At 34.5% G+C, this 27,822-nt stretch overlaps 2 protein-coding genes across 2 annotated transcripts in view; one reads left to right on the top strand and one right to left on the bottom strand.

Annotated features, from left to right (window-relative positions):
- The window catches only part of LOC128998008 (metal cation symporter ZIP14-like), a 46,804-nt gene extending 41,326 nt beyond the window's left edge, over positions 1-5,478 (bottom strand). Inside the window, exons 1-2 of the mRNA XM_054423930.1 lie at positions 5,143-5,478; positions 2,318-2,402 (exon numbers count right to left, since the gene is read on the bottom strand). Of these exons, the coding sequence (XP_054279905.1) occupies positions 2,318-2,402; positions 5,143-5,313 (256 nt within the window). The 5' untranslated portion in view covers positions 5,314-5,478. The remainder of the gene's footprint in view (positions 1-2,317; positions 2,403-5,142) is intronic.
- A 784-nt stretch (positions 5,479-6,262) lies between these two features.
- The window catches only part of LOC128998539 (regulator of MON1-CCZ1 complex-like), a 38,756-nt gene continuing 17,196 nt past the window's right edge, over positions 6,263-27,822 (top strand). The window contains exons 1-4 of the mRNA XM_054424715.1: positions 6,263-6,506; positions 14,993-15,151; positions 15,711-15,854; positions 21,653-21,827. Coding sequence (XP_054280690.1) covers positions 6,402-6,506; positions 14,993-15,151; positions 15,711-15,854; positions 21,653-21,827 — 583 coding nt within the window. The 5' untranslated portion in view covers positions 6,263-6,401. The remainder of the gene's footprint in view (positions 6,507-14,992; positions 15,152-15,710; positions 15,855-21,652; positions 21,828-27,822) is intronic.

Raw genomic sequence — 27,822 nt, 5'->3', positions numbered from 1 at the left:
ATTGCTTACTTCATTTGATTAATTTGATGAAATCAGCAGACATTGGCAAGTGCTGCCTGTGCGTCTGCTGGGTTGCTATTAAAATATTAGGCTAAGTAAACGAAATCATAATCAAATTATTTGAAAATTAAATAACTTAAATTGAAATAAACTGTTGCTTAAAAAAATATTAGTTTAGGGAAAAACATTTATATTGAATAGGTACTCTTAACACGTTTGCTGCGGTACATCAAATGGCAGGCGTAGCCCCAGTGCGCAGGGCCGGTTCTAGGATTTTTTTAGAGTTAAGCGAACATCTGAATCAGCACCACCTAGACTCCCCCCCCAACCCAACTCCCTATGAACATAGCTTAACCCTATTTGTTAAAATTTTTCCCCAAGATTTTGGGAAGAACTTTTTTAAGTGTTTAGGTTAGAAGAATACTTGCAATAAAAGACTTTTTTCAACTAACTGTTTATTATTCACAGAAATTTAACATTTTTACACTTTTACTCATCATATAGGCTACACTTTAGCAAAACCCTAAGTTAACAATTTATTTCTAAATGTGAAATCAATTTTTACAGGATAACTTGGATGCAATATAAGTTTTTATAAAGCCTATTACAATGAAAAACAGGTGTAGATAGATGACAAGGGAGGAATTTTTAATGAAATACATTAAACATGTAGAAAACATGAAAAACCAAATTGATGTATTACCTTGACAAAAATAATACAGAATGTTCAATTTGAACAGTTCAAAAGTTCTTACCAGTTAAAATTAACTCTCCTAGCTTTGATCTTGGCAAATTCTTTAATCGCTGAGTCGGTGTCAATCTGGTTCAGAACATCATTTTCTATTGACATTAGTGATAAGATAAGCCAACCAAGCGCTCCTGCGAGATCGTAGACCTTAAATACATCTTGATGAGTTTTAACTTGGAGAATGAACGTTCACCACTCGCCGCAGAAACCGGCAGAGTTAGAAAGAAAATGGTGTCCCATTGGCACCACAAAAAATATGCAACCGCGTAGTTCGCGTATGGGTTAAACCGGCCCTGCCAGTGCGGCGCAGCCCGCAGCGTCGAACAAACCCGATTGCTGGGTGATTGGCTTTTAAATTTCGGTCTGACGAATAGCAAATAACGCTCGGTGATGTCCGACAAGAGTTGACGTAGTTCACTTAACACCCACAGATAGCAGCACTGCTTGGAACGTAGCCGGTCCCATTGTATTGGCGATTGGAGGGATAGAGATGGGACAACAAGTTGATTTTTAAGTTTGCCAGATGGGGATTTTATGGGGAAATTTTACTATCAACCTACACCACAACCAAAAGCAATTCACCCACTACTGGTATAGGTCCGCATTTGACTGACGCTAGAGCAAAAACAAAGATATATGTAAGGCATTGCAGAGCGTATCCGATCGGTTATGGCAGCATCTGAACACCGCTCGGCCCGTATCCGATCGGATACGCCCGCAGTGAACGTGTTAAAATACAATAAACAAAGAGAATATTAAAAGTTTTGATCAGGTGAGAACTATATCCAAAAGATTCATGCTGGCCGAGGATGGAGGGGGCAAGGGTCGGGTCAAACACGCCGGTAATCAGCTATGATGATAACATCGGCCTCATCTATACAAAGCCTGAAGAGAAATTCTTTGACTCTTAGTTTGAAAACATTAAGTGAAGGTGATTAAAAAAGATTATCATTACTTAAATGAGTACTACAGATATTTCGACAGAGTATATTAGAAATATAGAAAGATTTAGTTTTAGAGAAAGTATAGTTTATCTGAAGCGAAGAAATGCCTGAGGAGACTCATAAGGAGTAATGGGTACTATGAGAGTGAGTTATTCCTTAAATACATTAGTATGATTTTTAAAGACGTTTATTGATAATGAATAGCTGTCAAATAGTGAGAATGGACAATTCCTTGAATAGAACGTCAATCGGATATCGTTTGCATTTCCAACCCACCAATTTACATACATAGAGACCACTCCATGAGTCATAAAATGTCAAATAAAATTTAAGTGGGTTAATGTGAGACTTGACACATCTGATGAGTAGACTATAACTTATCACTATGCACTCTCCAAAGAGCATTATGGGGTAAAAGTACTAATCAAGCTTGTTTTATTCTCCTGTGCTTGAAGTAAATCAAGGTGTAAATTATTCCTTTGATTCCAAAGAAGTTTTAGCATAAATTAAACCAAGCAACTTAAGATATGTTACGTACTACACAGGTATTTTGCAACAGGAGTCTACTTTTAACACAGCTATGAGCAAGAAAAAAATACAGAATGAGGTAGATAGCTTAACGTACCTTCACTTTGAGTGGGTTTGGTTCGAGTCTGCGCCAAATTGCTCTTGAGAGATTCTTCTTGTTCACTCAATAGACAGTTGTAAGTCTAAAAATATGTAAACAAGATTTGAAAATATAGAGGATAGAAAGAAGTTAGTGTTAAAAATTTGTATATGTGTTAAACTAATTAGTATTGGTGACAAAATGGCACTAAGGCTACGGCCACACAGGCGTTTTTTCACGGGGTGAATACTAGCTTATTTTCATGCTGATTGAATTCCCGCTGTTGTAGGCCTCACGTGCGTTTATTTCACGTGGTAAAATGTAGCTTATTTTCGCACAGGTTCCGGTTGAAGTCTAGGAGCGGCAAAACGCAGTGGCAACTCGCAGTCGATTGCTGAATTCACGTGATTATGTTGTATATCTTCCTCACGGCCGGAATATTAACCTTGTTTTTGACTAGTCAGGGTGTCCACAAAAAAATTTTCATTAATTTCCCTGACTTTCCATGACTATCCATGACCATTTACCACTGATTTCCATGACTCACGAACTTTACACGCAAATTATAATATAACATACACACACAAATATAACTGCCTGGACATGTTATTTTGCAGAAAATACTGGAATATGTAATAACAGATAACAATGGAGTACAATAGGTACAACAATGAACTAAAACAAACCGAAAACTCATAAAATAATACAACTGTAATAAATTGAATTGTCGAACATTTGTGAAAAATCCTGAAAAATGCTACAACAGTCCGGGTTACAGCTGACTAGAGCATTGAATGGTCCCCTCAAATCCATCCATAATTGGAAATTTCCATGACTTTCCATGACTTCTTGCCTATTTCCCTGACTTTCAATGACCAAATTTTTTTTCCATGACTTTCCATGACTATCCCTGACTTTCCAGAATGTGGACACCCTGCTAGTGATAGTGAACAAGAAATATGAATGGCTTATTAATCTCAATACGAAAACAACACTAAAATTATTTTATTTTGTTCACCTTTAATTTAATTATTTACATTTAGTAGGCCTATCAAAAATGTTATATTAAAAAATCTATTTATGACATTTTTTAAATCAATTTCTAACATTTCATCAGATCTTTGAATATAACTAAAATATTGCTCCACAAAAATGCCTCTTCACATTCTTTAGTCCAATATAATTTATTTCCTTTTAATAACAATTTAATAATTGGTCCAGTAAGGTCGACGTATTTTTAGGATAAAACGTGGACAGTGTAATTGGCTAGACCCCAAAATATTTTACGCTAATCTGGAAGAAATCACATTTATCTTGATTTAAACATGCGAGGACCACTTGAGCGATGCTGCGTGTTGCTACCGCCCGTGTGGCCACTGACAGTGCGTGAAAACAAGATTCAAAATTGCACCCCAGTCAAACCTGGAACCTAAATATAGATAACCTACAAAAACGCCTATCATAGCCATTTTTTGCTCCACGCAGAATTAAAGAAATAAACGAACACATAGCTAAAATAGCCTAACTTAATATTTATTTTTTGCAGCACACCTGAAATTTGGTATAGTAAGTTAGTGTGGAGAGGCACACGTCATGTCATACATCTGCCATACATATGTCATACAATTGAAAAAATTCCAATAGGTAGGCCTACTAAAGAAGAAAGCCACCAGAATCATCGATCAGACACTGTAGGTACCAAGAACATTGTAAACCACTTAAAATTCAGCAACATAGGCAGATAGGATAACTAGACTACCTACTTCAGAATCTAAAAGTCGAAGCTACTAGCAAGGAGGTGATAGGATATTTAATTTTTTTTAAAGTTGGCTAATAACCACTCTATTTAATTGAAGCCGTCCGCTCGACTAGCCACTTCCAGTTGTGACTTGTATTTGTATGAGTGAGTTGTGTTGTGAAGTTATAGCCCCAAATGACTTCTGAACACTTGTTTTCCATAATGGTATTTAAGTGATAATAAACAATTCTGGTCAGAGTTCATTGAACTTACAGAGACCTCATGGCGTTTATGGGACATCAAAAATAAACTGTATTGTAACAAACATAACATGCCTATAAAGAGGGGTGTACGATATCCTCTTGGTAAAGTGTTTTTCGGTCTAGGAAAAGTCTTTTTCTTGAGGTTTTATTGAGGCTCATTGATGGCGAGTATACCCAGGAGTGTCATGTTGCTAAGCTTGTTTCGCTCCAATGACCACTGCTTGGACCAACCCCACCTATTTTTCTCCTTTTTGCGTTTCAAACACAAAACTCCAGCACAAACAGCTACAGTCGTCTCGAAATCCATCTCAAAACTGATATGGTAATAAACCCGACTTGTTTGGTAACATACTCGGCAGTGTGTGGGAAACACCCAACATTGTCAGGTTGGATGTTGGATTCATCGTTAGGTCAGGTCCGGCTGCATGTTCGATAGTGTGTGTGGGGCTTTGGCCATGAGGTATGTCATAGGTATGTAGTAGGTGTACTATTTACACCATTGATTGCAAACTCCAACAGTTGTACACTTCAAGCCAAAACTTTGGATGCAAAACCAAACCTAAGATGTATCTTGTGTAGGCCTACCTTGCTAAAACATCTTTTTGCTATTGGATTAAATTAATATTTAAACTGCTTAAAGTAGTAATATCCCCACAAAGTAAAATATTAAAACTGATCAGATAAGTAAGAGAAGAATTATGAAAATCAACCCTCCATTGAACACTGAATTTAGAAGGTTAGTCCAATTGCTCTCAAATATAAGTTAGAGTTAGGTTAAGTTTAGGTTAGGTTTGCTTCTCAAGGGTTTAGGCTGACAAAGAATTCATTAATGATTGCATTACCTGTTTCTTCAATATCTTATTTTCTGAGCATTTTGAAAATCTATCAACAATGACCTGAAGTTGTGCGGAACTAAAATTATATGCTTCCGAACTGACACAATCGGTGTAAACATCGGTAACAAACATACATGAAAAGAAAAGTATATAACCTAAAAGGAATTTTGAATTCATATTAAACTATTCAGTTTGACTTGACTAGTGGTAATACAGTAAATGTCATGTAATACTGAACATGTTCTAATAATCAAATAGGAGGCACGAACCACTAACACTAGTCACATTAACTTAGCTGTTAATTAAAAGCTATCTAAATACTTAAAAAGTTTAAGTATTTCTACTTCCAATATTTGACGCTTGCTTGATGAAATAATTTTCTTTCTGCCCTTGACACTAGAGAATGCCAGCTGTTCAATTTCATGAACTAAAATACAGGTATGAAGCAAATAGTATCTACTTGTTGAGCCGATGATTATTTATGTATAGTTGAAAAATAAATCGATGATATATTCTAAGTTTTATATGTAGTTGGTCTATTCGAAAGAACCTAATCACATTCACTCTTTTTGATGATTTTGTGTTATTCCGTGATAGCTCTACAAAAAATAATTGTTTGCCTTTTCGTGGGTATACATGGGGGGACTTAAAAAGAATTTTTTTTAAATTGTTGGGGATTGAATATCATTATTTGTGTCCATCGATATTCAAATTGGGTTTTAATTTGCGTAAATCGATAGTTTTTTCATAGTTTTGTCATAATTTCGTCAAGTTTCAACATTTATCATAGGTACGTTAAGGGGGAGATATATATTTATTTATTTTACATTTCAACGGACAACTCCATTTTTTCAGTTTTGAACAGTAAGAAAGAACTCAGTGGTTTTATAACTTCCAAAAGGGCATTCTTAATCATTTATTAATTATTTATAAAAGTCTTAATTTATTGCAGTATCTTTAATCTATGATTATTTATGCCTAGACTATTTTTTTTGTACTAGACTATGCCACTGGACTGGACTGACCAGTCCTGTCTCCTGTCAATCCTGTCTCCTCCTGTGTGCCTGTCTGCCTGTCATTCATCCACTCATCATATTGTTAGGACTGTGTTGTTGTTGTTGTTGAAAATTAGTAGTTATTTTAGGTTAGATTTTGTATATATTTACAGTTATGAGTGTACAGGATTTTTATAATTTGAAAAGAACGTCTCTCGCTGTTATACAGGATAAATAAATCACAAGTTACGAATCCAAAGAAACGTAATAATGTCTATCGAAAGTTACTATTTAAAATTGTCTGAACCTCTGAAGTTTGAGGCTGTGAGTAGAGCTCGTCTCAACAATGTATTTTTTGACGAATGTCATAATCAGGTAAGTTGCTTATTTCCAGTTCCACTACTTTGTCAATAAACAAAAACATTGTAATTTGTTGCATAGTACCGGTACCTGATGTTTCGAAATTCTGTATGATTACCCTACTATGAACAATGATTCCTTCCTACTTAGAGCATAGGCCTACCAACTAACTTACATTGTGTCTCGGAAGAAAATTGTTTTAATGTAGCAAAATAATAAAAAGGGGCTACGCTTTTAAATTTAAATTTCTTAACTGGGCTACGCTAATATTGATTGAAACTATAGATTCGATTAATAATCCTTCAATAGATTTTATAATTATCAGCATGTTTAGTTAGTTAAAATAGGTTATAAGACTTATTACTTATATCCTTAATCAAGATGGCACTTGCAACGTTCTAGTCTGATTGGTCTTTACAGCATAAATAGCTTATTTACCGAACTTAATTATCAAACCTCACCCAGATTTTCAGGAAAATTTTGAAGTAAGATCTGTGTACCTAAGTAATAACTGTCAATTTTTCCGAACGAACTACGTGTTGTAACCCATTAATTTTCCATCACTATTTGCCACTTCACGTTGAAACAACCTCAACTCAGAAACACTCTCATGGAACGGGATTGAACTAAGCAGACGAAACTACGACTGGAATTTATCCACAGCCTTCTATATTTCATCGTTATAATAAAAAATACTTAAACATAATATATTCAATAACTTGAGGCGGCACGAAAGTAATTAAAATATCTACTGGACATCATAATAATCCTCCAAGGAATAGAAGCTCTGTTGGCAACACCACGATTTTAACTTCTTTTTGAACAGTTTCGGCTACAGGTTCTTAATGTTCTCAGGCAGTCTATTAAACATCTTACCAGTATCTTATCAGTAAGAGTAGTAGTGGGAAACTGTCCTTCACTTTAGAAGAACGGCATCTGGAAATACAGATCAGGTTGTTGTTTCTTGAATTGTGACTGTGAAGCTGCCCTCTTATTTCGAAATCAGCTAAATTCTCTTTAACATAGAGGAGGGAGCTCAATATATAGTTCCCATAGACTGCCAGGATGCCAAGATCTTGAAATAAAGGTTTGCAGTTTTGCCAATACTCAGCTCTTTTCATAATCCTGAGTTTTAAGTTACGGTAATCAGATCGCACAGGGTGAGTGCAATCGCCTCACCACCTTCAAAAGCCTCGTATACGCAGCACAGCATATCTTTAACTGCCGTTGAAGTTTATCTTCCTTATCTGAAACCATGTTTTATGACTGATAAAATAAAATTTTGTTCAAAAAAGTCTGTTAATTGGATCTTGATTATGGTTTCGACTACTTTGCTCAGAATGGCAGTGATACATATCAGCCTATAGCGATTTAAAAGTTCCGGGTCACCCTTTTTGTAGATTGGTACCGTCCACGAGATCTTGAGTGCGTTGAGAAATATACCTGTAGCTAAGCTATGGTTGACCACTGCAGCAAGAGGAGATGCAGTGCTGTCAATAATCTTAATTAATTTTGTTGTAGTCATTCCATAGGCATCACTACTTTGCGAGTGCCGAAAGTTCTTTACAATTCTAACTATTTCCTGCTGGTTAGTAGATCAAATCAAATCAAATCAAAATCTCCTTTATTCATGAATGTACAAGTACAATGAATAGAGTCAGTGAGTACTTATTGTCTATTCACAATATTTTAAATTATAAAATTCCTCAAAGGAGTAAATTGCTTTTTCTACTAGGTATTTTTTTAGTTTAAAGTAAAATTTCCTACTATTACATACATTTTTTATATCTTTTGGTAAAAAATTTATATATCTAAGGCATACACTGTGTTTTTTTTTTATAAAATTCTAAATTATGTCTGTTTTGTATAACATATTGTGCATTTCTGGTATTATATCTATTACTGGTAGGCCTACTTAGTTCTAACTGTATTTTTGGTAAATGGTGCTGCTTAGTTTATTTTATTGTCTCGTATATATAAATTCCAAACACTGTTAGGATTTCCAAATTAGAAAAATGATACTTTACACTTTCAATCCAATTTAAACTTAGATCTCCACTTGTCAAAAACTATGTTAGGTTGAGGTTGGACACTAGTGACTGCTATACTTTCTGGAATGCCTTCAACAAACTCCTTTACAGCAGTAATAAAAAAGGAGTTTACCTGTTCAGGGCTGGCAGGGCATTCCACACTTGCCGTTTTCCTGTGTATAAATGCGATGTTGGCGGCCTTCTTCGCTGCATCTACCTTGATCCTGCCTTTGTATACCTTGATCTTTTTGTGTTAAGGTATAGGTCAGGCAAGTTTGTCTATCTTTACTTAGGTTGCTTAAGAGCAGAATATATGATCTTAGCCTAGTCAACTCCTCCGTGTACCACAATTTCCCTCTTGAACCAGAAATTCTAGAATTCTTTAGCTTGTACAAGTAGATTGTTTCTTGTATCTCAGAGGAAATATTTTGTCAAATATTGACTTCAATTTATCAAAAAAATAGGTCAAAGAGACTATTGCTTTTATCACATAAAACAAGATTCCAATCCTGTAGCACGTTCTTCAGCAAAAAATATAATCCAATTTCCATCAACTTTCCTGTAAGTAGGTATCTGCTTACAGCTGACATCAGTGACTACAGCATCATGGTCGGCAACAACAGCACTGTGTTTCTCCAGTACAATCCATGAGACCTCATAATCTCAGTAAGATTCTGTGTTCTTGTGGGGTCAACATTTAATGGGGTAACTTATTAAAATCCCCACCAATAAGGATCCAGTTGATTTTACATTGTCCAAGCAATTATCAAGCAGAGCTATAAAAAGTTATCAAAATCACCATTGTCCCAGTGGTTCACTGACAGCACTGCCAATGAATAATCATTGAATACCGTTCCAACAATTTCCAAATCAAAATCAACACAAAAATCATTCAGATCAAGGTTATGGCATTTGAGTTTATTATGTATGTAAATAGCAACCCCACCGTGTATGCGATTTTTCCGGCAATGGATGGATTTTTTTGGCAAGTGTACAGTCACCTATTTTTGAGTAAAAACTTGATTCTTCATGAAAAAGCCAGTGCTCATATATGTCAAAGATATCAGGTTGAATGACATCCATACCAACAACTCAACTAGCCTACATTAAACTTAGTTCACAGACATTGAACGTTAAGGAAAACACATAATAAATTAGCACTATTGGCATGTATACTGGGTTTGGTGGGTGTTGAGTTAGCCTCCCCATTGGTCAAACCTAATCGAGAGGGGACATCCCAAAAAAAAAGGATTTCAATTTTCTTGACGAAAAAACATTACTTGGGGGGAGTGTAGGAGCGCTGGCGACCCGGCTTATCGAACTCGTAAATTAAGGGGTCATTAGAGTGTCGAGGCGAGTGGAGAAGACTACCTGACATAAGCCTATTCTCCCCAACAGTACTATACCGGGTATTTCGCTGGGAGAAAGGGGTGGTCGAGTAAAGAGGGGTAGGAGAAGGAGAGAGAGGGTGAGGAGAGTGAAGCGAATGTGAGCTGTGGCGAGAGGAGAACAACATGAGAGCGTGGCCGTGCGTTGTATGCACTACAAATATATGCAAAGTAGTAACAGAGCTTCCAAGAAAGTATCTATTGATTAGCGTTTGACAGTTAATACTAATGCTAAAATTATAGAACATTTTTTGTTATATAATTTTAAAAATATATGTGGAGCCTATGAGGCGTCAGGGTGGTAAAAAAGTCCCTGGACAGTTAAATATTTTAAAAAATAATGCAGATAGAGCTACAATACTTGGTACAAAGTTACAGGGCATAAAACTCTATTTTAACACATATTCAGTGATCCAATAACTCTTCAGGGGGACGGCCCACAAGGAGTCGGAAGAAAATCTTAAATGGAAGCATAAGTCAATATGCACATCAAATTAAAGGTCTTTTTTAGTAAAATACAATGCCACAAACCGCACTTCAAAAGGTTGACCCTGCACAAAATGACAGTTGTTCAAAGATTCATTTAATTTACATTGCTATTATACGCTTTATCCTCAGGCACAGCCCTAGGAATCGGAAGAAAATTGTTAACGTAAGCATAGGTCGATATGCACATCAAATTAAAGGTCTTCACTAGTAGATTACGATGCCGTAAATTCAAGCTCAAAAGAATGCCTGAGTAAAAAATGGCAGTCGTTCAAAGATTCAAAATGGCGGATTCAAGAAATCTTTGAACATCTGCCATTTTGAGCAGGATCAACCTTTTGAAGTGCGGTTTGCGGCATTGTATTCTACTAAAGAAGACCTTTAATTTGATGTGCATTATGACCTATGCTTCCATTTAAGATGTTCTTCCGACTCCTTGTGGGCCGTCCCCCTGAAGAGTTATTGGATCACTGAATATGTGTTAAAATATAGTTTTATGCCCTGTAACTTTGTACCAAGTATTGTAGCTCTATCTGCATTATTTCTTTTAATATTTAACTGTCCAGGGACTTTTTTACCACCCTGTATATACAAAAATATTCTTACCTACAATTGAATTTTTTAGCTAGAAGCAGTTAAGGTGTGGTGGAATATCTTTGAAGATGAACCTATTTAGCTGTAGTGCGATCATGTGTTTATATGTGTCAAATTTTGAGGTTAAATCAAATCAAACAAACTGGCATCTTGGCAATCAATAATCAAGCATTTAGAGGCCGGTTTGTATTACTTACAAAATAATTGCCATTTAAGATCAAATGAAATGATTTAGTATATTTCATTGTTTAATTTATAAGAAAAATATCTGTTTTTAGGCTACTGCATTTTATAAACCAAACTCGAATCTTGCTTCCTTGGCCTATTGTATAATGTTATCCTGTTTGTGTGAGGTGAACTTATTTGATTAGTGATTTCATTAATGAATTATCAGCAATACAATTAGCTGTTAATTACAATTTAAATGGGTCAAAACGTGAGTCTATAAAGGTTCATCTCGTCATCTCAAGAGTATTTAATTCTGATCTCTAACATGAAACCCAAAAGGCGAGTCTATGTTTAGATGTTAAGATATTTCAAAACTAGACGTAAATCATCATTACTGTATGTCCCAACGGTTATTTTATGTGTATCCCAGTCACAGCAACCATATTATTCTATTAATATAATGATCGAAATTAATTAACTTATGCAAGAAGATTCAATATTTTAATACTAACTCATATAATTAACTATTATCAAAGCAACCATCACCTATAATTTGGAGGAAATAATTAAGTATCAACTTATTCATTAGCTGATTTGGAATTAGGAATGACGTCTCTATTTCACAGTAAATATTCTATATATTGCCAAGTAGTTATATAAAAGTAGGCTAGAGTAAGTTTAAAGTATATTTAACTATTGTCAATTCCAAGAATTATTGTGTCAGTTTGTTTGTTTTTATTTAACCTCAAAATTTGACAGGTCTGAACACATGATCACACTAGTGCCAAATAGGTTCATCTTCAAAGATATTCCACCACACCTTAACTGCTTCTAGCTAAAAAAAATCCAACTGTACTTGTTATAGGACTTTATTAAAGAACCTGGGCAGCATTAGTCCATTGGCAATCGAAACATCATTATATACCGTACTAATATTATAAAGCTGTAAGTGTGTGTGTTCGTTATTTGTTTGGGACTCAATCAAGAAATGACTCGAATTGGGTTTGAAATTTCGCATGATGATAGATCATTTTAAAGGCTTATTATTATTCCTATTTGTGTAACTAGTGGGCGAAGTGGCGCATTGCTGCACACGAGAGAAATGTTTACGCATGTCCCGTGGGCGAGTGTTGAAAATTTATCGAGTGCGGCAGAGGTAGTTTGCACTCGTGTTACACATTATATTTTCCCTACAAATCATATAAATAGTTAGTCTTTCAAACATTTTTTTAGGTTAAGTTAATTCCAAACATCGAACGAAATGGGAAACGCTGCACCTTCTGATCGTAGTCGTAAGGCTGTGGTTTCCTAGACGCGTAATAGATGCGCTGCGGCTTTTGTCCAGGTCCCAAAACGCAGCTGTCGTGAGTGGTTTCCTAGACTGTGTACAATACACATGGTTGGTGCGTAAAATAAGTTCACGGGAGAGATTACTATAATATATAGTGGCTACTATGATGTTATACGATGATTTAGAAAATGAAATGTATACTTTGGTCAGTTTCGAAGAAGCGTAAGCAGTGAAAAGTACATGATTAGGAAATGTACGTGGCCCTCGCGGAAGTTTAAACCGTAATATTAAAGCAAACATGTCAATTTAAAATGTAAAGAATAATTTATAATTTAACCTCTCCAACTTTGCTTTAACTGTTATTATATTTAGGCCTACCTATTCGGAATTTACCGAATTGACGAAATACTGTAGTATATTATTTACGAGTATAACTGCAATAAGCATTTCATACTTATACGCCAGCCCCGTAAGAAGGACGGGTACTCTGCTAGTAATTAATATACTGTAGGATTATTACTAAGATGTTCAGGGGTTCTTAAAATAATTATGGGGGCTCTTATATTTGGGAGTTGGTGTTGTGCTGGCTTGAAAAGAATATTTGCCAACATTAGGTTTATTTACAAATTACAAATATGTGAGGACAAATTAAGTGTAGGGAACATTTAATAAGGGAATTATATAATTTTAAATATAATAAATATAATTTTATTTTTTAATAAATATAATAAATATAATTTTAAATTACACATAATGGGGAAATTAACACTACCTAACGAATGATATGAAATGTAATACTATAAAAATTGTAATTGTATGAACAACGTACTTCCATAATATGTCATTTCAACAGACAAATTCAATCTTATAATAAAATAACCTACTCCCGCCGCAGTAAACCTGCAGACTAAGCTAATTTTCGCTTACCTAGCAAGATTTACACAAAAATATTCCCTTAAAACTGTCTAATGATAGTGATTTAATGATTACCTAAGTTTGCTGCTAAAGTGATAGAAAAGAGGTGTGTTTGCTGGTTAAAATGTCGATAGCTTGGTATGAAATAAACAAATTTCCCCGATTAGTATCCGTCAATAAACAAGCAAACTATAACAGTTGATTAAAAAAATAAAAATAACAAAGAGTAATATTTACTTTACCGTTTTTATTGAATTTTATCTCCCCGTTAGGCGTACAACCAACGCTTTGTGGTACTAAATGATTTTTTTTTATAAGCCCTACAAAATGGTTTAGAAAGAAATAGAAAAACTGTATGTTTTAGGGTCAAAAATGGGAAATCCCTATTTTATTATTTAACGAAAGTTTACACGTTTATACCACATTTCATCAACATCAGATTATATTTGCTTGAGTTATCGTGCTGACGGACATATATCTAAAAATGTGGACGGGTGGTGTTTTTGGCTGTTATGACCCTTCAAAACGAAAAAGTAAATCGGTCCTGGGAGTCTTACAACGAGAATAGCTTCTCCGGTAATAGCTAAGAGCCTATACCTTTGAATAGAAAATTCGTTTAACAAACTGATCAATTTGTACTGAAACAATAGAAACAAATCAATAGGCATCATTAAACTATTCATCCAAACCCGCGTGATCTTCCAGAGACCGCTCATATATAACTAATTTTTGTTTCAAGGCAAAGCACAAGAAAATTCACAACCGAGTGTTGTATATGCAACACTAGTTACTAGGCCTTCGTTATTGTTTTAAATTTAATCATCATTATTTAAATACGGTCAAAATTAAATATACTTTTATTGTGAACTCAACAAGGGATATAAAACAATTTATTGTTCTTATGAATTTGATTGACTAAATAGATGATAAATTATATAAAACAATATTCACAATAACAAATATATAACAATAATAAAGTGATAATAAAATTCCCAAAAAAAACACAGCTAAGTTTTTGGTTTTTATTGTAAAATGAAACAGTGCACTAAGGGAGCAGAAAATATAAAGGCTAGAAACAACTATGTATTAGAAACTATTTGGCAATTTCCTGAGCCGTCCATATATTACTCATGCTATGCTTAAGTTTAATTTAAGACGGAAATAGCTAGATCATTTCCTGAATCGTCTTTATGCTATTACTCTAGTGATTCAAAGAATTGGCTGCAATACATTTTGTTTAACTTAATATCTCAACAATAAGAATTCAATTCTAGGAAGGTCACTATCCCATCAGTTGCCCTCTCAGTAACGGAAGTGTTTCCTCCCCAGAGCCATTGCCCTTTGCACCCCTCCCCCCACCGGGGCACCAAAGTCATCCTCTTCTCTTACCCACGGGTCAGGTACTTTTTGGGGAGAGAGGTATTCTTGGGGGGAAAGCTAGTTGGTGTGCGAACTGAAGGCTAATGAAGCGTAAAAGGGTTCGACCCCGGATTAGGGCCAGAGCTCGCCAGGCTTCCGTTTCCCACTTGGGGGTCAAGCCACTCATCATTTTCTTGCACTTGGAACTGAACCCCTATTTCAGATGTACACTATGTCATGGTAGATTCTTTAACGCTTTGTTATTTTCAGGTATTTTCAGTGCAGTCAGGAGAGATGACAGAAATCATTGTCAGATGCCCTCCCTCTCACGTCAGAAGTTTCAAGATGAAGGAGAAAGGTCCAGTTATCTCAATTAAATTCAATTTTTCTCAAAATATTTTGGCTGTTCAAAGGACATCATCATGTGTGGTATGTTTGATTCATGTGGTTTTGTTTTTCACCAAGCTGAATTTATATTGTTCAGGTGCATTTACAACACGTGTCTAAAAGAATTTGTCCACCAAGATATTCAGTGGCATTCACACACACCGTGACAGTCTATGATATTAATAACTTTTGTGAGTGTAACTTATGTTCTTGATAAATTATCTGCTCTAGCCAATGAACATTCCCAATTGTCTTAGTTATTTTTTGTTTGCCTAAAATATATTTAGTATTATTATGTTCAGCTCTGATTTGTCCTTTGTGAATGACACTAGTTTTGGCTTTTGTTAGGCCATAATCATATCCATCAGGGATTAAAACGTACTCAGGTTCTCTCGAACATTCCCATTGGTGGTTTTCAGTGTTAAATTCTGGTGGTTACTATTTTGTGTTTTGTGTGTTTGTATTATGTTGTTGAAGTTATAAGTGTGTTAACTGGTTCATGGCATTAAGATGAGGTCAATAGTTACGGATAAGTATTGATATTGTATAGGCATATGTTTCAATGCTACAAAGTCCTATTAAACAGTATTTATTGTTACAGGAATTCATACATTTTCAAGAAGGAAACCAGTTCGTAGAATTCTCTCATCCCTGTAAGAGCAAGAATGCTAAAATTCTTGGATTCGTTTGGATGTCTGCTTCTGATATAGTTTATGTAACAGATCAAGGTGTAGAGTTATGCCAGGTAACACATCATATAACTCTCCTTATCCTAGGCACATCAAACTCATAACTTAATTTTTTTACTTACAAGTTTTTACAAGATCAAATGTTACGGTATTTCAAACTTTCCAATTTTTAAGAACAACTTTTTCTATGGCTGTAGTCTTTAAAATTTTACAAATATTGATATCATGTAGGCCTAGTTTTCTATGTACCTAGTGATACACCCAAACCCAAACCCGAGAGCATAAGAATCAATTACAATCTTTGTTTTGGATAGAGAATGTTGATCAAAACTATTAACAACTCCACTGAATGAATTTATGCTATGTTTCATGTATTGACTATATGTGTGTAAACAACCTGTGCTCACTTTTGGTAATTTAGTACAAGTCATTATAATTTCATACTAGTTATTAAACAGAAGAATTATTACGTTTTGCGGGGTGGCTGCACTGTGCCACTCAACCTGAAGTTGGACGCATTGTCACGGCCTCCTTCTTCTATGTCCACCCATTATCGTAAGTGGTTCTTTCACGCTGTCCACTTTTCTTAAGTTAACTTTTAAGGTTACGTCATTTTGGCGCAGTCGGTTATCAGCTTAACTATTTCTATCCTAGTTAGGGTAGTACGGGATAAAAGTTGTTTTTAGGGCTAGTGCGTGTATGAGACTAGACATTATTGACAATGGCAAGTATCAGTGTTGGCAGAATTTCAGGATTTAATCCAGTTGAGGAAGACATTTCGCCCTATTTGTTGCGCCTGAAGCTTTTTTTCAACCCGAACAACATCAAGAAGGAAAACGAAGTGTTGGTTTTAATTACAGTTATCGCTATCAGTTATATGTGGTGACTTTAATATGGATTTTCTTAGTATTGAAAAAGTTCCTGTGAACCTTGTAAATCTCTTTAATATGTATGGTTTACAGATGAAAGTTACTGAGACTACTAGAGGGAAAAGATGCTTAGATATTGTATTTACATCTTTAAATGACAACTGTACAATCAATGTAGCAAACAGACATGTATTAGATAGAGAATTCAAATTCTATTTAGGAAAAGAATGTTGGGAGGATGTTTTTCAGACAAATGACATTCATGTTAGTTTTAGAAATTTTATAGATACCTAGAGATATTATTTTAGTGTTTTTTGTAACAACAATAACTAATAAAAAAGTAAGATATAAGAAAGTACAAACAAAATGTCAATGGTATAATTTAGAGCTTAAAACATTAAAGACTGATTAGATTTGCTGTATGACCTCTCAAAATCCTACAAATATTGCTTGGTATAAAAATGAGTATAAGGAACTCAAGATTATATATAGGCGTTCGATTAAAGAGGCAAAAAAAAAAACAAAAAAAAACAGGCAAACGTTAGCTTTATTGATAATGCAAAAAATTAAACAAAAGCGTTATGGAATATTGTAAATAAAAATAAAAAAAGATACGGTACTGTAAATAGTAGTGATAATAATTATTTTATACCAGATGAATTCAATGACATTTTAATTATTGTTGCCAAAGATTCAATTAGTCTGTTCTTGTGTAAATAGTAACTGTGATTTCAATTTATATTTAAGTAACCTGATTGTACCTGATAATATTAGTGAATTTAGTTTTAAGTTTGTAACAGAAAAGAATATTATAGATGTAGTTAAGCAATTAGCTCCTAAAAAAAGTCAAGACCACTATGTTTTGTGACTAACGCTTTGATTAAGGAAGCTATTACCAGTTTTTTGTCTCCACTGACAGTTCTCATTAATAGTTCTTTAAGACTGGGAATATTTCCTGATGTTTTAAAGATCACAAAAGTTCTTCCTATTTATAAAAAAGGTTAAAAAAGAGGATATAGGTAACTATAGACCTGTTGCAGTTGTACCTGTTTTATCTAAGATAGTGGAACTAGTAGTTGGTACACAATTAATGGAATATTTGGAATCCCATGATTTGATTTGCAAAGAACAGTTTGGATTCCGAAAAGGACTATCAACAACTCTAGCAATTATTTTTATGGTTGATAAGGTGCTAGATTGTTTTGAAAAAAGACTTTGCTGCAATCACTTTCTCTGATCTAAGCAAAGCCTTTGGTCGAGTTTCATCTACACTCTACAGTACTGTTAGAAAAATTAAATTACTACAATATCAAATGTGTGGCTTTAGATTTATTTAGGTCTTATCTGCAAAATAGATCTCAGTATGTGGCTTTAGGAAATAACCTGTCTCAATGTAAACCTGTAACCTGTGGAGACCCTCAAGGCTCTGTACTTGGGCCATTATTGTTCTTGATAGTGGTCAATGACTTAAGTGTAAATGTCCCTACAGATATTGTTTTATACGCAGACGACACCACGGTAATCACCAGGAGTTCAGACTATAGTCAACTTTTAGAAAACTGTGAGTTGAATAAAAATGCTGTTGAGAACTGGCTTACAGCAAATAATTTAATTTTAAATAAAGATAAAACAACAACTATAGTATTTAGCCGTAGAGAGATTCCTGAGATGCCAAATGTAAATTTGCATCCAAAGTTTTTGGGGCTAACTTTTGATACTACTCTAAATTGGCAATATCATGTTCATTTGGTGAAGGGAAGACTTATTGACTTATGAAGGGTTCTAGTGTATTTGCTATGAAATGTTTGTGTGGTGAATTGAATCAGAATGCTTTAATACAGGCTTATTATGGACTATTTCATAGCCATTTAAGGTGTGGTTTGGTTGTTTTGGGATCTACTCCTCATGCAAATAAAGTTTTTATTATGAAAAAAAGTTCTTAAAGTCATTGCTGGTGTAAATATGTGTCATAGCTGTAAAAATCTATTCAAGGAGTTTAAAATATTGACTTTGTTTTCTTTATTTATACAACAATGTCTACTTTACATGAGAGCCAATATTTACCAATTAGACTGTAGAAAATATGTGCACAGTTATAATACTCGTTTTTGAAATAACATAAATTTCCTGAAAGTAAGACTTGTTAAGACAGATAAAAGACCAATGATGATTCCTATTAAGTTGTACAATAAGTTACCATTAGACATAAGATTGTTTATTTATAAGGATTTTAAAATTAAATTAAATTATTTTCTATGTAAAGGATCCTTTTATTCTATAGAAGAGTATATGTCAAGACAATGGACTGTTAAGGATTTCTGTTGAATATAATTTATTAAATTGACGTTCCAATGTATTTGCATGAAATATTTTCTGGCTAAATAAAGTTCTTATTCTTATTCATTTGAAGTTACATTACTCTTATTATTTAGTTTAATTAAACATGACAATATGTGCTTACTCAATAACAATTTACCTGGTTTGTTTAGGTGTTGCCCATGTTTTGTAAAAAGCCTTCTGTGAAAGTTACCCATAGATATAAAATTAAAGCCTCAAGTCCCTTATTACACTTTTGGATTGTCCAGTTGAGTCTTGGATCATCATGCCTCGGTGGCAATTTCATCATTATTACTTTAGGCCCGTTTAGATTCTTGAGATATTTTAGTCTTTTCCTCACTTTGCTAGATATAATTAAAGACAGCCCCTTGGAAAATGTCGTTACTGCCTCCAATAATTACTACCGTGTCTTTACTACACATACCTTCAACCTGCTTTTTAAGTCGGTCTATAAAATCAACTAGTTTAGCACCAGGTCTACACAGAGATAAAATATTAAATTAAGTCTGAGTCAAAACAGTTAGATAGCTAGCTAAATCTTTGCCATGACTATCTGATACGATCAAAATCTTACTCCTTGCTGTATTAGGACTACGTTACTTACTCGGGTGCTATTAGCTTGGGTGTTAGATGGGTTTGTGTCAAAAATATTGTGAGTGGGAGACAAATTTAGGTTAGGTTGTGTTTGAGGTGTACAGCAATCATATCCAAAAGCAATCCAAACCTTTGAATTTTGGAGTTTGGGCTCTGATATCACTCATGCTCCCTCTTCTCTCAGTGCTCATAAGTGGTTATTTCACGCTGTTCACCAAATGGTCCTAGATCAGGCCATTGTGGAACTTCACTTAACGAGTAAAACGGGGTAACTTGAGACATTTTTCTATTTAAAAGAAACCCCTACCAAATAATTGTATAGGGAAATCTGCAAAAACTAGAATAAAACATTAGTTACCCTGGTTACTATGGTTTCTACATTTAATAATTGATGTAAATATAGAAATTTTATTTATTTATTTATTTTTATTAGTGTCTCAAGTTACCCATATAAATGGGGTAACTTGAGACACAGATGTTAAACAACAGTTGTCTCAAATTAGATAATGCAATGGTAACTTGAGACATAATAAAATATCTAGGAAAACAAAGGAATACACATATGGACTTACAAACTTGAAAAAAATGTATTTAAAAAAGAGGAAACATTTTTTTTCACAATTTCAGGCATAACTTAGTAAATTTCGTTCAATTCTGGCACAGAAAAAAACCCCCTCTTATTGAGCATTTTAGGGGGGTTAATACCACCAAAAGTATCTTCCCAATGATAGTCAAGTTCATCCCTTTTTCCGGCCATTTCCAGTTATCCTTGAGAGTCCCCTTCATAGCACTGACTGTAGCACCTTCTTCGTCAAATCGTCCAATCACCCCAGGGTAAAACTTGCCTTCGTAGCTTATAATTATAAAAGACCCAACTTGCTTGTTTATTTCCTGAAGTTTGGGCTGAAGTGTTTCAATCTTTATCTCTTCTTTCTTATTTATATTATTTTCTTATTTCTCGACATCAGAACAGCTGGCGTTGAGAATTTTTCTTCTAAAGTCATCGAAGTCATCATTTGAACTGTCCTCACATAAATCTGCATCACTCCAAATTTCTTCTTCACTCTCTTCACTAACAACATTTCTATGCTGCTTCCTCTTCAAAGTAGAAGTTCTATTTACAGCTTCAGAAGGATTTTCATTCAGTTTCATATTCTTTCCCTTCTGTTTTGAGATGGCACCAGTATCTGTAAATTCAGGGACATCTTCTTCACAGATTCCTTTACCAGCTGGAACAATCAGTTTCTTCTTTGCTTTCCTTAGGCCAGCAGTTTCTTGTTTTCTGCTTCCTTCTAAATATTCTTGAAATGTAGCAACCCAAATCATGGAATTGTCTTGGTTGGCGGCTTGGCTTTCAGAGACTGGAGTCCTTTGTGGAAGTCTCTTTAGGACTTGTTCTCGATCTAAAGGAATCAAGCCAGATCCTTCAAAGCCTTCTCAAGTTGATCTGGTGTAAAATCTTTATATTAGCGTGAGCCTACAGCCCTCTTCTGGTTACGCACCATAACTTGACCTGAAAATAATCAAACTAAGCTATTATATTGTAATATACACTTTTTATAGTATGACATTCAAAAGTGGGGTAACTTGAGACAGTTGTCTCAAGTTACCCCACCAAGGACAGAACAGGGTATTTTATTTTTTATAAATTTTAGGTTGGCAATAGCTTAGTGAGAAGATTATTATTGACAACTCAGCTTTTGAGGTTAGGTAAGTAATAACAATCATTGAATTCCTAATAATAGACTTGATGCTACAAGGTAAGTTAAACAGCCTATAATTTTTGAACATCTGTAACTCAAAATAAATAAATAAATAAAGTATCTTACCTTGAATATAACAAGATGTCTTAATATGCAGTAGTTAAGGGATCAACTTCCATGACATGTTCACACTAAAGAAACTCCCAATAACTCATCAGGTATGCCAACAAAAAAATGTAAAAAAAAATCTGCAAATTGTCTCAAGTTATCACACTGTCTCAAGTTACCCCGTTTTACAAAATATAACAGTTTTTTGTTACCAGTCTAAAGTTTATTAATGTTTGCTTTTAGGTAGAAGCCACCAAGTGCCAAGTAAAGATGACCAAGTCACTGGCAATGACAGTCAACTGGTTTCTCTTCTGCCATCATTCTAGCATTCTCCTGTTGTCTTCTGGTAACCTCGGCAACACAGTGCAACCAATCTTCATCAAGCAAGGGAATCTCCACAAGTTGCCACGTTTTGAAGGTGAAATTGATAGAATAGTACGGTTTAAGCGTTGAATTTAGGTACTGCAAGTACACTTCTAATCTTACTATAAAAATCCAAAGCCCGTTTTGTTACACTTGATCCTTTCTCTTTACTTGTAGGTTATCTTAATAAATTTAAATTACTATGCCAAATAAGAGGACCCATTTGTAAACTCCTGCTTTCCCCCAGGTTTCATAACTAAAAAACAGAGTGAAGCATTCACTGTAAAATTTACTTCTTTTTACATTGTCTTGCCAAGTAAAACAACCATGATAAAGAAAAATGAATGAGAATGAGAATGAGAATGAGAATGAGATTTTTATTTGCCAGTTAATATTCCATACAAATACATTGGCACGTCAAATTAGTCATAAAATATAACATTAGTTAAAATCCAGTGGAGTCAGTGTTCTTGACATATAATCTTCTATTGAATATAATGGCTGATTACAAAGAAAGTTATTTATTTTAATCTTGAAATCCTTATCATTAAGTAATCTTATGGCTATTGGTAACTTATTATAAAATTTACTGCTTAAAATTAATGGTTTTTTATCAGTTTTAGCAAGTCTAACATAAGGAAGATTTATATTACATTTATGGCGAGTATTATGGCAGTGTATATCTCTCCTATAATCTAGCTTATCTAATTGTGGTCTTAAGTATAACAGGCATTGCTTAATAAATAGAGAAAACAGTGTTAATATTTGGTATTCTTTAAAAAATTCAGTGCAATCATGGTGCCTATCTACAGCAGCTATTACCCTAATTGCCTTTTGCTGCAAATTGAAAATTTCTTTTGCATGAGCAGAAGACCCCCAAACAAGCAACCCATAGCTTATATGGCTATGAAAAAGTCCATAGTATGCCTGTATGAGAGAAGGCCGTTCTAGTTCGCCACCTAATTGTTTAAGAGCAAATATACTTGAACTCAGTTTATTTTTTAAAACTATAACATGGTCATGCCAGGTCAAAGTAGAATCAAAAGTTAATCCTAAAAATTTTGGATTTCTCTCATCCATTGGCCTACTGTGTACTTCACGAAGGTTAAACAAAACAGTTTTTGTCTTATCATTATTTAGAACAAGATTATTAGAAATTAACCAGTTTTCAGCTAGCTTTAGATTATGCATAGAGTCAACCAAAAGTTGTTCATGATCTGCATGTCTAGTAATGATGGTTGTGTCGTCGGCATATAATACAATATTTGCAGGGATATTAACACTTAAATCATTAACTACTACCAAAAACAACAGAGGCCCAAGCACAGATCCTTGGGGAACTCCACAATACACAGGCTTAATAGATGATGCATCCTCTCCCAAAACTACATACTGTGTTCTGTTTGACAAATAAGATCTAAATAAATCTAACACTTTACCTTTAATGTTATAATATTCTAATTTTTTTAACAAAATTTCATGTGATACTCGATCGAAAGCTTTACTAAGATCACAGAATGTAATTGCAGCAAAATCCTTATTTTCATAACAGTCGAGAATTTCATCAACCAAGGAAGTAATGGCATGTGTCGTTGAAAGCCCTTTACGAAATCCAAACTGTTCTGTACAAAGGAGTTGATTTGATTCTAAGTATTGCATTAACTGTTTACCAATAACTATTTCAAGAACTTTAGACAGAACAGGAACAATGGCAACAGGCCTATAGTTACCTATTTCATCTTTTTTTCCTTTTTTGTAAATAGGATGAACTTTACTTATTTTAATGATATCAGGAAACACACCTTGAGCCATACAGTTGTTAATCAAAATTGTTAATGGGGTTACTAAGTAAGGTATGGTCTCCTTAATGAGAGCATTTGTCATTCCAAAATGATCCGTGCTTTTTTTTGGAGCTAACTGTTTTACTACATCTAAAACATCATTTTCCGTCACATATTTAAAAACTAAATCTCTAACACTATCAGGTACTACTTTTTTCCTTAAATAATGAGTAAAGTTACAACAATTACTTATTCCTACATTTTGACTAGAATTTACATTATCACAGGCAGTATTCACAAAATATTCATTAAATTCATCTGACTTAAAATAATTATCTACTCTACATTTGCTTGACTTATTTTTATGTTTATTTACAATATTCCATAAAGCTTTTGTTTTATTTTTGGCGTTTTCTATGGCATTAGCATTTTCCCTTTTTTTGGCATTTTTAATCTTACATCTATACACATTTTTAAGTTTTCTGTACTCATTTCTATACCAAACAACATTTGTGTCTTTATATAAATGGTAGAGAGAATCCAATCTTTCTTTCAGTTTTTGTAGCTCTGAATTATACCAAGAACATTTGTTGGAGGTCTTCTTTTTCCTTTGACATTTTTTTACATGTTTTACAAAACTAAGGTTAAAATAAAAACACAAAATATTTATAAAACTACTAAATGCTAAGTTAACATCGTTAATGTAAAATACCTCTTTCCAATTTTCTTTTCTTAAATAATACTTGAGTTCTCTTATACCAGCCTCAGTTATTTTTGTGACCGTTTTACCTTTACATACAGGAAAGTAATCCTTCTCTTCCACCCTATAATTATAAGTAAAAACTTGAGCAAGGTGATCACTAACATGTTTATTAACCACAGAGGCTGTATAATTATTTTCTAATGAGGTGAATATGTTGTCCAAACAATTATTACCTCGCGTAGGCTCATAAATTGTCATATGCAACCCATACATACTAAAAAGGTTTAAAAGGTTTACAGAGTCACTATCATTACTAAGAAAGTTAATGTTAAAGTCGCCACATACAATTGACTGTTTTTTCTGCCGATTGATTTGGCTTAGTAACTTTTCTAAGATGGTAAAAAAATTTTGCACATTTCCATTAGGACTACGATATATGGTTACTAGCAATAAATTCATGTTTATTATTTCAACAGCTGCTATTTCACAGTCTAAATCAACAGATAATTTATTCATATCATCCATTACTTTGATACATGATGGGTCATAGCGAGAAAAAATTGCTGAGCCCCCATGAATTCTAGAAGTTCGGCAATAGCTAGTTACATGATGAAGATTGCTAATTGAACATATGCTGATTTCATTAACTTTTAACCAGTGTTCAGTTACACAAAGAAAATCTAAATTCATTTCTTTTGCAATCAATTCCAATGTATTGACTTTATTCAAAAGGCTTTGACAATTTTGGTGATAAATTGTTACAGTGTTTTTTGTGTGAACATTATTATAACTTTTATTACCTGTAAAACTATTGATTTTTTTCTTGTTTGATCTACCATTTATTAAAACATTATTACATTTGCTGGACTTACTTAAGCTAATTTCATCACAACTAGTAAAATTTATTAAATCTATGGATGGGTCAGAGGGTCTAGTTGTTGTCGATGAACCGTTGAAGCCGGTGGGGTGGAGTTTCCCGACAGCAACTCTGTTCCTGGAGGAGGTGGTTGACTCGTATCTCCTGGTCTCTGAGGGCATCTTGACATCACTGGTACAGACACACCAGGCTCTTCTGTGTTAGATTTTCTTACTAATGGTTCCGGCAGTGTTTCCTCCAGTGGATGGTTGGGCTCAGGAATATGTACAGCAGCCATGTTAGGAACTTCTGACAATGGAATATGGGTCTGAAGATCGATCTTCTCCATGGGAGCGTAAAAAGACTTTGCTACCCCACAGATTTTTTGGGATAACCATAGTTTACCTTTGTTGTTCAGGTGCAAGCCATGGTGGGTATGAAGGTGCCTCCCTGCTTCATATGCATTTACCATCTTTACATTGGAGTAATTACAGCTCAGTTCACTCAGGATTCTATTTGTTTTCCGAATTTCCTCATTAACACACGACCACTCTGCAAGATCATATCTATGAGGAATATTCACCAGAATTATATGTTTATTAACGTGTTCGTCAAGAGCATCCTTTATTATACTTACAGCTTCATGTGCTTCATTACGTGAAACATCATTAGTTCCGCACAAAACTACTAATACATCTTCCTCAGTCAGCTTCTCACCCCTCAGGTTTGCTGGGTTAAGAACAAGCTTCGCCCCCCCACCAGGAGCTACAAAGGCCACCGTTTCATGGCCGATGTTGCCATGATCACAACCGTTGCTCACGGGTGTTGCTGAAATTCCTTTTCCAATGTTTTGGTGCTTTCGAGTTTGGTTTAGACACATCACCCATGGTATTAAACAATAATAAAACACACTAAGAAACTATTTATGATCACCATGGCCACAATTCACCTGATGCCCAAGTCCATAGCAGTACCGTCAGACTGTGCCACTAATAGACTCCCGCTCTGTTGATACCAAAGTACCAGTAATGACATCATAACTTTGATTCTCGATACTGGTATTTTTTCAAAGACTGCTGGTACCGAGAATGAAATTCAGGTACTAACACTATAAATAAATATAAATTTGTTTCAGTTTATGACGATTTGCCTTAGCTAAATTTATCATCACTGGTTAACATCTAGATCCATACCCACCAAAATCCATTACTTGTATGACTTTTTTACCTTCTAGATGGCTGACTTGAATGGTAGCTGTGTTGTTCGCTCTTGAGTTTGTTTTGTGTATCTGTGTTTTCAATCACTTGCTTGGGGTCAAATTATTCTAGGTCTGGTTCGACTTATTTAGTGAGCTGTATGTGGTGTTCTATCTCACCATCTCACTTAATTACAATACCAGAATCTTTTTCCCACAGCCTTCTAGATCGCTCTTCACTGCTCCTTATACTACTATATTCAATACACCCTCTCAAGTATTCTTGTTTTCCCCTTCTCTGATCATTTCATCTGGAGTGGATCAAGTAGCCTCAGACTGAATAATACTTCGGAGTAAGATTTATATTGTAAAATCATGGAAAAGACGATTTGCATACTTGTTATAAATAATTTCTGAGCTCTGATGATGGACTTTAATATGATGAGCGTTGTGAACGTGATCGATTGTTTCGCCGTACCTTGCAACAAAATATCTATCGACAATGACAGCAAGTGGCATTGCACTCGTGTGGATTGTAAATCCTCGCCACCTACACCTGATTTAAGTACGAATCCTTCTAACTTGTCTCAAAAGATGGATGATCTTAATGCTAAATTTGATCGTCTTAATGATCTGCCTGAAAACATGAAATAAATCCATACAAGATTATGTTAAATCATTTCATGACCAATTTGAGCTTCTTGGAGGCACTGGTAACTCTTTATATCTCTATCTAGTCAGACCCATACTTGAGTTTTCTTCCACAGTGTGGAACCTGTACCTGTTTCGTCAAATCACCAGGTTGGAAAACACTCAAAGCCGTTATGTTCGTCTGGTTGGTCTGTGTTTGGGGATGCAATACCGTGCTGTTTGTGTTCAAGATCTGCAACACTAGTTGAACCTGTTGCCCTTTTGTACTAGACGAGAAGTCAATGATATCATGTTCTTGAAGAAGTTGATCACATCCACCATCGATGCTTCTGACCTGCTCGTGAAGCTAGACCGTACTTCACGTAACCTTCACCATTCTCAGCTGTTTGAGAGGCGGCAGTACACTACCCAGTAGGCTACATGGTGCATTTTCTCATCCAACAACCTACCTGGACATCTGGATCTATTCACCATGAATCCCTTCAAAACAAAACTTTTGAATTGCGTTCCATACTGAGTAAATTATATTTTTTTGTTAAATTGTTCATATGCTTTCCTATGTCGTATTATTATTTTTAAACAAAATGCTTGGCCACCATTATCATCCTAATTTATATTCAATTCCTTCATTTCTTTTGCCTGTTTACATACTACCCTACTATTGTTATATCTGTTTCCCATTTATATTGTCATTTACTATATTTTGTACATTTTTATATTTTTATATGGTTGTATTATTGTATTTATTTTTTTTTATATCTGCCCTAAAGTTCGCTGCAATTAAATGCACTCTGACTTTTTCTTTTATAACTGATTTAGGCCTAATGTGTTTTGTCATTATATATATGCTTGGTTGTTTGCCCG

Source organism: Macrosteles quadrilineatus, unplaced genomic scaffold, assembly GCF_028750875.1.
Source record: "Macrosteles quadrilineatus isolate MER2022 unplaced genomic scaffold, UCM_ALF_1.0 Scaffold_7__1_contigs__length_78375512, whole genome shotgun sequence".
Taxonomy (NCBI): domain Eukaryota; kingdom Metazoa; phylum Arthropoda; class Insecta; order Hemiptera; family Cicadellidae; genus Macrosteles; species Macrosteles quadrilineatus.
This window is presented reverse-complemented; position numbering and strand designations above follow the sequence as displayed.